This window comes from Muscardinus avellanarius (assembly GCF_963383645.1).
Source record: "Muscardinus avellanarius genome assembly, chromosome: X".
Taxonomy (NCBI): domain Eukaryota; kingdom Metazoa; phylum Chordata; class Mammalia; order Rodentia; family Gliridae; genus Muscardinus; species Muscardinus avellanarius.
The window spans coordinates 10,329,952-10,344,586 of NC_137792.1; the positions used below are offsets into that span (position 1 = coordinate 10,329,952).

A 14,635-nucleotide genomic window follows, 5' to 3' on the forward strand; every position below is an offset into this window, starting at 1 on the left:
AAAAATTGCACATTGCCTCAAATGCTGCTGACAGCCATCTTGCAGCTCTGAGGGAGACTGGAGAGAGGGCGCTGCAGACACACAAAGGGAGGGAACCGCAGAGACAACCGTGCCCCTGACTGAACCGTGCCTGGCAGAGACCAGGATCTGGACTACCTGTTATCTGAAATAACAAATGTCCTTATTGTTTAGACTGGTGCTTTCTTTGTACTGGAGAGTGAACCCAGAGACATTCCACTTCTGTACTATATCCACAGCCCTATTTTATTCTTTTTTTTTTTTTTTGGTGGTGGTACTGGGGTTCCTGGAGGCCCTTCTACCTCCGGGCTACACTCCCAGACCTATTTTTACATTTTTATTTGGCAACAGGGTCTCCTAAGCCAGCGCGCGCGCGGCTGGCTTCGAACCTGCGCGATCCTCCTGTCTCCGCCTCCCAAGCGTGGGGATTACAGGCGTGCGCCACCACGCCCGGCTTATTCTTTTATTTTGAAACAGGGTCTCTCTCTAAGGTGCTGAGGCTGGCCTCAAATTTGAAATTCTCCCATCTCGGCCTCCCAAGTACTGGGACTACAGGCATTTGCCACCATGTCCAGCTAGACTGGTTTGAGTGAATGACAAGCAGAGATTTCTGTTGCTCATAGTACAAGCATCATAATTGATATATTAATTAATCCTGATATAGACAACCTGCTGTTTTGGACACCTCTGCTTCTCATATGACAATCTCAACAATTAACTCCTCTCAGTCATTAGCTTACATTGAGCCTCAAGTTCAGTGTAAGCTGCCAAAGAGTGTTCCACACCTAGAATCCACCATATGATATATAGGAACTCATCTCTATCCCAAAAGGCATTCAGATCCTTTTTGGAGATCGCACCCTTTTTCTAAACTTGGAAAAGAAAGGGCAAGGAATTCAGGAAGGGGAATAGTGATCTTACCTTGACCTAGAAGATGACAAAGTGAAATAGAACCTTCATATGCCCCTGTGCAGATACCTGGCTGAGGAACAAGAGGAGAACGTCCCCCAGCCGTGGCCGCCACCTCTGGAAGTGGGAGACTGGGAAACCTGGCGTGCCTTCTCTGGCCCCTGTCGATACTACTGGCTGAAGACCTTCTCCGGAGGCCCACTTGTAAAACTTGGGGTTCCTCACACTAAGCACCCACATTCCACGGAAATTCAGTGTGAAAGGCATACCTCATACCGATGTCTGTGTCTTTCTTCTATAAAAGGAACATCACCGTAAAGTTTCCCTGTGAACATACAATAGTGTGATTAGGACTGGAGTAATTATTTATTTATTTATTTTTGTGGTACTGAGGATTGAACTCAGAGGCATTCTACCTCTGAGCTACACCCCCAGACCTTTTTTAAGTTGGTTGGTTGGTTGGTTGGTTTGAAACAGGGTCTCACTAAGTTGCTGAGGGCCTCACTACATTGCTGAGGCTGGCTTCCAACCTGCAATCCTCCTGTCTCAGCCTCCTGAGTACTGGGATTATAGTAACCCAGTGCAGTTACTACTTTCACAGGGCATACGCTTGTCAACTTTCCCCAGTCCACGCCACTCCCTAGTACCTCTCTAACCCCGAGCCCACTACAGCTGCTACGGTCACTGCGCTGAAGCTCTATCGCTTCTCACGGCTGCCTGTCTTCATTCCCCACCTGGCCCTATTAGCCTAGTCACTGGGTCCAGTATGGATCAGTGCTCATGTTCCTCTTTAAGCCATACATACGCTTGCAGACTGACTTTCAGAAGGGCCTCAGGGGTGGAGTAGTCACCTTCTCTTCCCCCTTCTTTCCTTGCATAACACACTCCTCCTGAAACCTGTGGAACCTTATCTTGGGACTCTCGGGAAGAGATGGCTTTCAGCACTCGGGCCTATAGGGTTTTTCTTCTTTGACTGAGGTCCAAGTGGTCAAGAGTCAGCTCAGTGACTTTCTACCAAATGACCTGGACAAGTGACTTCCCCTGGCTAAGCTGCCTTTCTCCCATGCAAAATGGCCTATGGGTCCTAGGGGTGTTGAGCGGAATGGCTGAAACACTGGATATGAAGCCTTTATTCCCGGTGCTTAGAACATGCAGAGGCAGGGCTGGCTACTGGCTCGCTCCTTCAAGGACTGACTACCTTTGAATTTGAGTGGAGTCTCCTTCCAATTTTTATAAAATACCTCATTGCTTTGCAGTATCTAAAGTCCTCCCCTTTTCCTAATTTTATTTATGTGATCTGCTTTTATCTCAGTTTGCAAGGATAAAACATCTCAGTTTAAAAAACTGTGATCTGTGCTTTTGACTCCACGGTGTAGTGTTTCATTCTTTTTTGTGCCTTTTATCTCCTTTTCTTTCTATTTAGTATTCTTACCTCATTTTAGCATCTCTTTCCATAGCTTTTATGTATCCTTCTGATAGTCTGTGTTGGCAGGTAAGGGGGACAAGGAGGAGAAACAGAAGGAAGGGAGAGAACTTGCGAGACACAGGGGATGCCTGCTGCCCTCTCCTGGAGCCAGCCTCTTCTCCCTCCCACTACCTTAGTACGACACACACACACCCAGGGCCTCATACCTACTAGACAGTTATTCTCAAACTGAGCCACAGTAGCCCACCTGAACATCACCACCACCACCACCACCACCACCACCACCACCACCACCACCACCACCATCATCATCATCATCATGGTATCATCATCATCGTCGTCATCGTCATCATCATCATGGTACCGGGGATTGAACCTAGGGGTATTCTACAACTGAGCTACATCCCCAGCCCTTTTTTTTTTATTGATTGATTGACTTTGGTACTAGAGATTGAACCCAGAGGCATTCTACCTCTGAGCTATAGCCTCAGCCCAATTTTATTCCTTATTGGAAACAGGGTCTTACTAGGTTGCAGAGAGTCTCACTAAGTGGCTGAGACTGGCTTTGAACCTTTGATCCTCCTGTCTCAGCCTCCCAAGTACTGGGATTACAAGCATGCGCCACCATGCCCAGCTTTTTTTTTTATTTTAAAACAGGGTCTTTCTAAGTTATCACACAGTGGCCTCGAATCTGCAATCCTCCTGGCTCAGCCACTCAAGTACTGGGATTATAGGTATGAGCCACCACGCCCAGCTATGACCCCAATTCTTAGTGCGAGGTCATGAGCAAAGTTGACCCCCAGCTTTGAGAGGACCACAGGTCAACACAATAAGCACTTCACACTTGCACCCAAAGGCCACACTCGAGTAGTGCCTTCTCTGTGCCAGACACTGGCCTGAGGACTCACGTGTAAACCCCATTAACCCTCACAAGAACCCTGTGAGAGAGACAGGCACTCTTCTTGTCCCCATCTTTCAGATGTAGAAACTGAGGTAGAGAGAGCGTGAGTAGCTACGCCCAGGGGCTGGCCTCGGGCCCACCGCGCCTGCTGACATTGGTGAGGTGGTTAGCAAGTACCAGTCTGGTAAGGGGTGCATAAATGTCATCTACTTGAGGACTAAAGGGGCTGTGTCCCTGACCTATGAGCCTTCATATTCACCGTTTGTATGAGTGTGTGGTGCCGGGGATTGAAGCCACAGGTGAACTACCTCTGTGCTACACTCTTAGCCCTTTTTAATTTTTTTAAATTTTTTTATTGGTACATTGTAGTCGCCTTTTTTACTTTGAAACTGGGTCTCACTAAGTTGCCGAGGATCTCACTAAATTCCTGAGGGTTTCACTAAATTGCTGCGGCTGGCCTTGAACCTGTGATCCTCCTATCTCAGCTTCCCAAGTACTGGGATTATAGGCCTGCGCCACTATACCCAGCTCTCTAGATTAACAAATACACTTTAGTGAATGGTTTACACAGTACAAGGAGGCAGGATGGAGGAAGGAAGAGAGCCAGACTGCAGGATGGAGCTGAGTTCTGCGCGGCTGGCACACTCGCAGGCACCACTACACTTTCCAGTAAGTGTCTCAGCACAATGACAAATCACCATGCTGTGGACTTTTAGACTGTTTTGTAAATCACCTCATTAACCCGGCAAAGGGTTTTTGTGTGTTTTTAAACTTCCTAACAATCTAATCACTCTAGAAATTAGAAGCTGGCTTTCTGTATCAGTTTTGATAAGAAAAAAGAATGCAAAAGCAATTTTTCCAGCCCCTGAAAGTTCCGCTCTGCCATATCCCCATTGCTTTCATTCAGTTCATCCACATTTCAGATTGAGCCACTTGGCTGGGTGCAGTGCTGCACACCTGTTATTCCAGGACTTGAGAGGCTAAGGCAGGAAGATCACAGGTTCGAGGCCAGCCTCAGCAACTTAGCAAGATCCCATCTCAAAGTTAAAATAAAAAGGGCTGAGAGTATAGCTTGGAGATAGAACACCCTTGTGTTGACTCCCCAGCTCTAATACTTGGGTGCTGGTTTCAAGGGCATAAGCATTAGGGAGCTTTCAATTGGGTTGATGCTAGGTACCATGCCTACTTAATGCATGTAGAAGATTGTATAGTACCCAACCTTGTTTGCTCAATATCCAGCTCGGTTCACCCAACAGCCCGGAAACCATGTTCTTTCTAGGAGGTAGTAGGGGTTTGAACAAAACATTCAACAAAGATTTGCTTCCTTTCCTGGTGTCTTGGCAATGCCTCCAGGACTTAGTGAAACAAATGAAAGCCAGGATCTATAACATTTTGGAGATGTTATCAAACATACTGTCAACTGTGCTCTGAATAAGATTGGAACCTTGTCTAAATTTTTTTTGTGTGTGTGGTACTACCTTTCTACCTCCGGGCTATACTCCCAGACCTTTTTTATATTTTATTTGGAAACAGGGTCTCACTAAGTTGCTGAAAGCTTCACTAAGTAGCTGAGGCTGGCTTCGAACCTGTGCGATCCTCCTGTCTCAGCCTCCCAAGCACGGGGATTACAAGCGTGCGCCACCACACCCGGCTATTGTCTAAATTTCTTTGTGTTTTATTATGTTCCCATTTCTGGTGCTCAGTTGGAAGCCACAAGCCAAATGATACGGTTCAATAATCATTCCTACAATACTGGCTCCCCTCTCACCTAAACATAACCCCTCTACCTCCACATCTTACTCTTCGAAGTACCCCATTCACCCTTAACTGCTCTGTGCCAATTCTCCCTGCTTTTCCAAAGTCATCTAATGGGGTAATCAATCAACTAATACTGTCACCAGGGGAGACAAGTCCTACCATCTAAAAGGTAAGGCCAGGCGTGGTGGCGCATGCTTGTAATCCCTGCACTTGGGAGGCTGAGACAGGAGAATCGCACAGGTTCGAAGCCAGTCTCAGCTACTTAGTGAGGCTCTCAGCAACTTAGTGAGACCCTGTTTCCAAATAAAATATAAAAAAATTTTTTTAAATAAATAAAAGGTAAAATTGTTTTGTTTTGTTCTGTTTTGTTTTGTACTGGGCATTGAACCTCTGAGCTACATGCCCAGCCCTATTTTATTTTCTGTTTTGAAGGAGAGTCTCACTAAGTTGCTCAGGTTGGCTTTGAACCTGTAATCCTCCTGTCTCAGCTTCCCAAGTACTGGGATTGGTGTTTTCTTTTAAATTGAGTCATGCAATGAAATATGCAAATCTGAAAGGGAGCACATTCAGTGAGTACAATTCCATGATGTGTGTTTAAAGAACTGCATTTTAGGCCGGAGTGGTGGCGCACGCTTGTAATCCCCGCGCTTGGGAGGCGGAGACAGGAGGATCGCGCAGGTTCGAAGCCAGCCGCGCTGGCTTAAGAGACCCTGTTTCCAAACAAAAAAGTATAAAAATAGGTCTGGGAGCATAGCCCGGAGGTAGAAGGGCTTCCAGGAACCCCAGTACCACCAGAAAAAAAGAGAGAGAGAGAATTACATTTTAGAGCTGGGTACAGTGGCACAAGCCAGCCTTCTCAATACTTGGGAAGCTAAGACAGGAGGATCACAAGTTTGAAATCAGCCTCAGCAACCTAGAGAGACCCTCAGCAACTTAGCAAGACCCTGTTTCAAAAAATAAAAAATGAACCCGGCATGGTGGTGCACGCTTGTCATCCCAGTATTTGGGAGGCTGCGACACTAGGATCGCAGGTTCAAGGGCAGTCTCAACAAGTAGTAAGACTCTCATCAACCTAGCAAAACCCTGTTTCAAATAAAAATTAGCGGGGCGTGGTGGCATACACTTGTAATTCCAATACTTGGGAGGCAGGAGGATCGCAGGTTCACGGCCAGCCTCAGCTACTTAGTGAGGCCCTCCGTAACTTAGTGAGACCCTGTTTCAAAATAAAGAATAAAAATAGGGTTGGGATATAGTTTGGAGGTAGATGCCCCTGGGTTCCATCCCCAATACCAAAACATAGAATCAAAAGTAATAAAAATAAAAGCTGGACGTGGTGGCGCACACTTGTAATCCCAGCATTCGGGAGGCTGAGACCAGAGGATCGCGGTTCGCGGACAGCCTCAGCTACTTAGTGAGGCCCTCTGCAACTCAGTGAGACCCGGTTTCAAATTAAAGAATAAAAAATAGGGCAGGGGGTATAGCTCGGAGGTCAAATGCCTCTGGGTTCCATCTCTAGACCCGCAGAAATAAAAAATAAAAAATAAAGTAAAAAGGGCTGGGGGTGGAGCTCAGAGGGAGAACATCCCTGGATTCAATCCCTAGTATTAAAAGATAAGCAAATTTAAATTTCAAAAGAGTTCTATTTTGGAAAAGGATGACAAGAGTGGGAATGTAGAGCCGGAGAAGCAGGTCTTAGTGGGGACAATGACCCAAGTCCTATTTCCAACTGACCAGGCATCCTTCACCTCATGGACTTCTGCTTCCTCAGCTGAAAAGTAAAGAGGTCAGATCAGACGGCTTCTGAAAGCCCTCTTGGTCCTGTCCTGTCTCTCGACAGGATACTGATGCTGGCAAATTGAGAAGAGGGGAGATGGTGTCTCCCCGCTTCCCTAGCAAGGGAGCAGTCCCACTGCCTCCACCATGGTGGGTTTGTTGGCACCAGGATTCAGCAAACTACAGCTCAGCCCACCACACAATATGCTCCCCCTGGTTTTGTTTGGCCCTTGAACTAAGAATGGTTTTTACATTTTCAAATGGTTCGACAATTGCAAATGACCCAGCAAATTGTGTGAAATGACATTTCAGCAGCCATAAATAAAGTTTTATTGGAGCACAGCCATGTTCATTCATTTATATAGCTACCCATAGCTACTTTCACGCTGCAATAGCTACGAGTCAAAAATGTTTACTACCTGGCCCTTTATTGAAAAAGTTTACCGACCCCTGGTTTACACCATTTAACTAATGGACTTTGGGCAGGTAAATCTCTCCCTTGCTGTGTTTAAGTGCTAATGACATCCTGGGCAGTCTATACACAAGTAAACCAACATTTGAAGCCAGACATAGTAGCACACACCTGGAATCCCAGGACTTGGAAGGCTGAGGCAGGAAGATTACAGGTTCGAGGTCAGCTTCAGCAACTTAGCAAGACTGGGTCTCAAAATAAAAAATAAAAAGGATTGTGGGTGTAGCTCAGTGGTAGAACAGCCCTGGGTTCAATCCCTAGTAAAACACACACACACACACACACACACACACACACACACACACCATTTGGGGAGAACAAAATTTCACTCTATAACAATGCAAAAAATGCAAAATGAAGAACAGTAATAGAGGGCTCCTTTTGTTCTCGCTAACAGAGCAGGAAGAAACATAATAATGCTAGCAGAAAGACCGAGAAGGCGGGAACACCAGCGCAGTCGACCTCACTGTGAACTGACTCACCCCATCTTCAAACAATCTGGCAGAATTATTGGTCATAAAAGCATTTCTACCCTTTGGCCTAATAATCCAACTCCTGGAAATCTATCCCTAAGGAAACAAAGGGACAAAAACACTGTATAAAGATGTTCAAATCAGCGCTTTTCTAATAAAATGTGAACCTAAAATGTTTCTCAACAGGAAATGAATCGGAAGATTAAGGTTTCTTAACTCAATTAAATGCTATTGCCCAGAGCCAGGTGTGGCACACACCTGTGGTCCCAGCCACTCAGGAGACTAAGGGAGGATTCTCAATCCTGTCAGAAGTTATGCTACTATTAAAAAAAAAAAACATGTAAAAAGTATGCATACTAAATAAAGTTTAAAAAAGAGCCACAGGAGCCGGGTGTGGTGAGCTAATCAATCAACTAATACTGTCTCCAGAGGAGACAAGTCCTACCATCTAAAAGGTAAGGCCAGGCGTGGTGGCGCACGCTTGTAATCCCCGCGCTTGGGAGGCTGAGATAGGAGGATCGCGCAGGTTCGAAGCCAGCCTCAGCTACTTAGTGAGGCTCTCGGCAACTTAGTGAGACCGTTTCCAAGTAAAATAGAAAATAGGTCTGGGAGTATAGCTCGGAGGTAGAAAGCCTCTGGGTTCCTACCCAGTACTACCAAAAAAAAAAAAAGCCACAGATATGCAAACTAAGATAAAGGATCATAAATACACAGTTTATAAAACTGCCTAAACATTTTTGAGCCATGTGTAGTGGGATATGCTTGTAATCCCGGTACTTGCGAGGCCGAAACAATAGGATCGCAGGTTCAAGGACAGCCTCAACAAGTAATGAGACTCTCATCAAGCTACCGAGACCCAATTTCAAAATAAAAATTAGCCAGGCATGGTGGCGCACGCTTGTAATCCCAGCATTGGGGAGTCTGAAACAGGAGGATCGCAGGTTCACGGCCAGCCTCAGCTACTTAGTGAGGCCCTCCGCAACTCAGTGAGACCCAGTTTCAAAATAAAGGATAAAAAATATGGCTGGGGGTGTAGCTTAGAGATAAAAATGCTCCTGAGTTCGATCCCCAGTTCCACAAAAGAATTTTTTAATTAAAATTAAAATTTTTAAAAAATGGTCTGGGGGTATAGCTCAGAGGTAGAATACACCTTATTTCAATCCCCAGTAATATATACGCGCGTGTTTGTGTATATACATCTATATTTTTTATTATTCACACTGGAGGTTGAAGCCAGGGCCTCACACATGCTAGGCAAGCACTCTACCACTATGCTAGACCCCGAACTCTTTTTACTTTATTTTGAGACTGATCTTACTGAGTTGACAAGGCTGGATGGCAACTTGTGATCCTCCTATCACAACCTTCCAAATAACAGGGGTTATAGGCGTGTGCCATCACTCCTCGCAAAAATACCTGATTTCTCAAGATCCTTAAACTGCTTTGACAATTTCATACATGCTGTCACTAACCCCTTTTACTAGGGATTGATTCTACCTCTGAGCTACACTCTCGGCCCTTTTTACTTTTTATTTTGAAACACCAGTCTTGATTGTGGGAACCAAACCAACAGATGTTGTGTGCATACAGGAATATATCACTTTGGCTCTCACTACAATATATAATTATATTGCACCAATTTTTTTTTCGCGGGTCTGGGGATGGAAGCCAGGGGCATTCGACCTTCAAGGTACACCCCCTGCCCTATTTATTATTCTTTATTTTAAAATAGGGTCTCACAGCCAGGCGTGGTGGCGCACGCTTGTAATCCCTGCGCTTGGGAGGCTGAGACAGGAGGATCGCACGGGTTCGAAGCCAGCCTCAGCTACTTAGTGAGGCTCTCAGCAACTTAGTGAGACCCTGTTTCCAAATAAAATAGAAAGTTGGTCTGGGAGTATAGCCTGGAGGTAGAAAGCCTCTGGGTTCCACCCCCAGTACCACAATAAATAAATAAATAAATAAATAAATAAATAAATAAATAAATAAACAGGGTCTCACTAAGTTATGGAAGTCCTCACTAAGTAGCGGAGGCTGTCCGCAAACTGCAATCCTCCAGTCTCAGCCCCCAAATGCCGAGATTAAAAGTGTGCACCACCACACCCAGCCCAATTAATTTTTAAAAGGAATGATACAGCCAGGTATGGTGGCACACAGCTGTAATCCCAATACTTGGGAGGCTGAGACGGGAAGATTGTAGGTTCGAGGCCAGCCTCAGCAACTTAGCGAGACTCTATTTCAAAATAAAATAGGGCTGCAGATGTAGCTCAGAGGAAGAATGCCCCTGCTACCTGACACATGCTACAATGTAGAGGAATCTTGAAAACACTGTACTAAGTGAAAGAAATGTCCACAATCGGCCGTGGCTACAGAAGCTGAACAGGGTAGGGATGGAGACAGCTAAAGGGCCCAGGGTTTCTACTGGATGGGACGAAAATGTTCTAAAATTGACTGTGTCCCGGTTGCACAGCTCTGAAAATATGGAAGAACCAGCGAATTATATACTAGCGGATGGGTTGTACGATGTGTGAATCATGTCTCACAAAATCCATTTAAAAGTGTTTTAAACAAGCTTTGGTGCTGTGTTTCAGATTCCTAAAAATCATCTACATTATCTTTGTGTCTACGGTAATGAAAAACAAACCTTAAATCAGTCTTATTTTCATCAAGTTTTTAAATATATTGTGCGTAATGCTCCTTTTAAAAAGCTTGGTACCATTATCACCGGATCTTTTATAGCAGATATAATTGTAAAACTTTAATTTTTTTCATGAGCCATTTTCTGTCACTTTGTTAACTACTTGAGCAAAGTTTCAAAGTATGAAAACATCTGAGAGCCAAACCGTCGCTCCCGTCCGCGACAAGAGGAAACGATTCCTGTGTTTGTAAAGAAAACCACTAGTCACTCAGAGAACAATGGCTTCTTTTCCAAAGAAAGGGGGAAAATGGATTCACTTCAGAACTGTCCTTCCTAAATTTCATTCTTGCTCGGAAGAATTATGTTTCTTAGAAACTTTATATTCATCTTTAAAGGAGATGCTCGGATTTCTGGTCTTATTCTTCCTATTAATTAAGAAGAATTTTTTCTAAGGTATTTGATTTTGCTGGTGTGTGTGTGTGTGTGTGTGTGTGTGTGTGTGTGTGTGTGTGTAACTGGGGATTAAACCCAGGGGGCATTCTACCTCTGAGCTCTGCCTCCAGCCCTATTTTATTTTTATTTTGAAACAAGGTCTTGCCAGATTGAATTGTTGAGAATCTCACTACTTGCTCAGGCTGTCCTCAAACCTGCAATACTCCTGTCTCAGCCTCCCAGGTACTGGGTTATAGGCATGTGCCGGTTTAATCTGATTTTTTTTTTTTTTGCTTTTTGTTTGGTTTAGCAGTGCTAAGAGTCAAACCCAAGGCCTAGTGCTCCACCATTAAGCCACAAGAAATGCATTTTAAGGCTGAGATTAGAGGATTGCAGGTTCAAGGCCAGCCTCAGCAACTTAGCAAGACCCTTAGCAACTTAGTGACACCCTGTTTCAAATTTTAAAAAAATAAAATAGGCCGGGCGTGGTGGCGCACGCTTGTAATCCCCGCACTTTGGAGGCTGAGACAGGAGGATCGTGCGGGTTCGAAGCCAGCCTCAGCTGGCTTAAGAGACCCTGTCTCCAAATAAAATATAAAATAGGTCTGGAAGTGTAGCCTGGAGGTAGAAGGCCCCTGGGTTCCATCCCCAGTACCACTAAGAAATAAAAAAATAAAAAGTAAATAAAATAGGGCTGAGGTATAGCTCAGAGTATTGGACTCCTAGGTCCAATCCTCAGTACCAAAAGAAAAAAGAAAAAAAACATTTTGAGACATGTAACTACCTTCCCTCCTCAGGAAGTTCATTAATGAAGCACTAAAGATAATCAGACAGGAAAACAGTGAAACGGGAAGCCAGTTTAAATGTGGCGGAGGGAACCCGAGTACTGGAATTACAGGTGTGTTACCACCACACCTGGCTATTATATATTTTTTAATCCTAATAAATAATTCCAAAATAGAGAGATGGGGATATAACTCAGTGGTAGAGTGCCTGTCTAGCATGTATAGGCCCATTCTTGAATACCTAGCACACAAAAAATTGCAACATAGGGATAAATTCTATATGAGGCTTTGTAAAAATTTTCAAACATAATTTAGTCACTATCTTCCTAATCTGTACGAATATGTTGCAGCCATCTTTAATTTCTACCAGTGAAATAAAATCAAGCAAACAACCCAATAAATAAATAAATAAATAAATAAATAAATAAATGTGGTGGAGGGAAATGAATTGGAATCACGGTTTAAAGTCAGGTATTGTGATTCCTCCTGCATGGTTTTTGTTGCTGAGAACTACTTTGGCTATTCTGGGCTTTTTGTTATTCCAAATAAATTTAAGGACTGATTTTTCTATGTCTGTGAGGAATTATCTTGGTAGTTTAATGGGCACTGCATTGAATCTGTAGATCACTTTTGGAAGGATGGCCATTTTAATGATATTCATTCTGCCAATCCATGAACATGGAAGATCCTTCCATCTTCTAAGATCTTCGATTTCTTTTTTCAATGTTTTATAATTTTCTTTGTAGAGATTTTTTACCTCCTTGGTTAAGTTTATTCCTAAATATTTTATTTTTTTGTGGGTGATCTTGAGTGGAAGTGTTTTCTGAATTTCTTTTTCAGTGGGTCTATGGTTGGTGTACAGAAAAGCTTCTGATTTTTTAAGATTGATTTTGTATCCAGACACTTTGCTGAATTTGTTGATCAGTTCTATAAGCCTTTTGGTTGAGTTTGTTGAGTTTTCTAAATATAGTATCATGTCATCTGCAAATAGTGAATGTTTGAGTTCTTCCTTTACTATTTGTACTCCTTTGATTTCTTTTTCTTGCCTTATTGCTCTGGCTAGATTCTCAAGTACTATATTGAAGAGAAGTGGTGAAAATGGAATCCTTGTCTTGTTTCTGTTTTTAGGGGGGTCACGGCTCTCTATTGCAGGCCAAGTTCATCTCCAAGAACAGTGGTCACTCACCCAAGGCCCGCCCACAAGAGAACCTTTTTGGGAACAGGAATGTCCAAAGTAGAGGGTCAATGAGGACAGGGGGACAAGTGAAATGAAGAGTGGCAGCTCCTGAAACTGCTGGCAGGGACGGGGCTGAGCCTCCACCAAGAGGGCTGGGTCCCGGCGCAGGCACGTCTTGCAAAAATCAATGATCTAAGAAACTTACTCAATATTGAATTCTCCGTTTTGAAAACAGTTCTTCTTAATCCCAGCCTCATTGTTCCTCCCAGATTGCCGGGGTTGTGTTCGGGCATATCGATCACCTTGGAAAAGAAAACAAATCCAGTTTTACCGTTCTGTAAAAATAAGAGTTTCTCTGGATGGAGCACGTATAAGATGGCTTCACTAATAACCTCGATGCAGGACTTGGCTCCCGAAGGGTGAACCAAAAAAGCTACACCCAGATATAATGCACAAGGCCCAGGCGTAACGGGAATACGCCTTGACAACCAACGTGACTCCCAGCAATCTGAGGACCATACTGCCACCCAGCATGGGACACCGATGCTTCCTTTCACTGGGCCTCACCACTACCGATATAACCAGGTCGAACTGACTCCTCGCCTTAGATCCAGTTAAGGTCCCCAAGGCACTTCCTCATGATGTCATCCACAGCTCCCAGTGCTACCCCAGAGCCTTGTGGTGGGCAGACTGTCCCGCCTGCCTTTCAAGATGTACTAACCGCAGCTTCTCATTCCCCTTCTGCCCATTTCCTTTCTCTCCGCCCTAGCAAGGATGCTCCTGGGATTTTTTTTAAAACCACTTTATTTATTCTATTGTTCAAATCACTCCAGCTTGACCTACGGCTCTTTAAGCTTGGCCCCTGTGTCTCTCTGGTATGTGCCGCTATCGTTGTGGGTGTTTTGTTTTGTTGGTACTGGGGATTGAGACCAGGGGTATTCTCCCTCTGAGCTACCTCCCAACCCTATTTTTTATTTTGAAATAGGGTCACACTAAGCTACAGAAGTCCTCACTGAGTTGCTGAGTCTGTCCTCCTATCTGCGGTCTTCCTGTCTCAGACTCCCAAGTACTGAGATGACGAACATGTGCCGCCATGTCCAGCTGCTGTGATTCGTTAATGAATGAAGAATTTGCCTTGGTCATGATTGCAATAAAAGTTTTGGGTTTTGGTTTGGTTTTATACTGGGGATCGAACCTAGGGACATTTTGCCTCTGAGCTTCACCCCCAGCTTCCTTTCCCCTTTTTTGAATCAGGGTTTTGCTAAGTTGCTGAGGCCGGTCTTGAACCTGTGATCTTCCTGTCTCAGCCTCCCAAGTACTAGAGTTGCATGCATGCCTGACTTCAGTAAACATTCTAGAGTTGTTTCCACAACCTACCTCTGCTCAGAACATCCCAATTTCAAGCTTTACTTGGAGAGGAATGCTCACTGGGGAGGCATGTTCCCTAAAGTACAGTATCTGATTGCTTTCCTCTATGTTCCAGTTCAAAAATGGCCACACTTCAAACGCTCCTCATCCAGGCTTCCCTTTCATCTCTGCTTCTCATCTTCCATTCAAATCGCTTGTAAAAAAAAAAATTATGAGGAGCGTCTTTAAAGCCTTCCTCCTGTCGTTTCTGTCATTACCTAAACTGTCAGTTCCAGGCGACATTGGCATTTCAAGCTAGACTTCCAAGGCCTCCTGCCTTGGAATTCATAGCCCTTCCTGGATAGCCCTCGTCCCACCGCCCAGCGCGTTCCCAGGAGAATCTCCATAAGCAAACCTGCCGGTCTTTACACAAAGGTACACCAGAAGCATCTATTTATAGAAAAACATTAAAAGCATTCCTTTGAAGTAGTAGCCATTCTAGCACATTCTATGGGTCAGAAACCTAAGT

The 14,635-nt window shown here is 44.4% G+C and overlaps 1 protein-coding gene across 1 annotated transcript in view; it reads right to left on the reverse strand.

Moving 5' to 3' along the window:
• CTPS2 (CTP synthase 2) overlaps positions 1–14,635 on the reverse strand; it is a gene marked incomplete at its 3' end in the record, with an annotated part of 101,063 nt that overhangs the window by 21,322 nt on the left and 65,106 nt on the right. Inside the window, exons 13-14 of the mRNA XM_080719600.1 lie at positions 12,965–13,061; positions 1,197–1,252 (exon numbers count right to left, since the gene is read on the reverse strand). Of these exons, the coding sequence (XP_080575726.1) occupies positions 1,197–1,252; positions 12,965–13,061 (153 nt within the window). The remainder of the gene's footprint in view (positions 1–1,196; positions 1,253–12,964; positions 13,062–14,635) is intronic.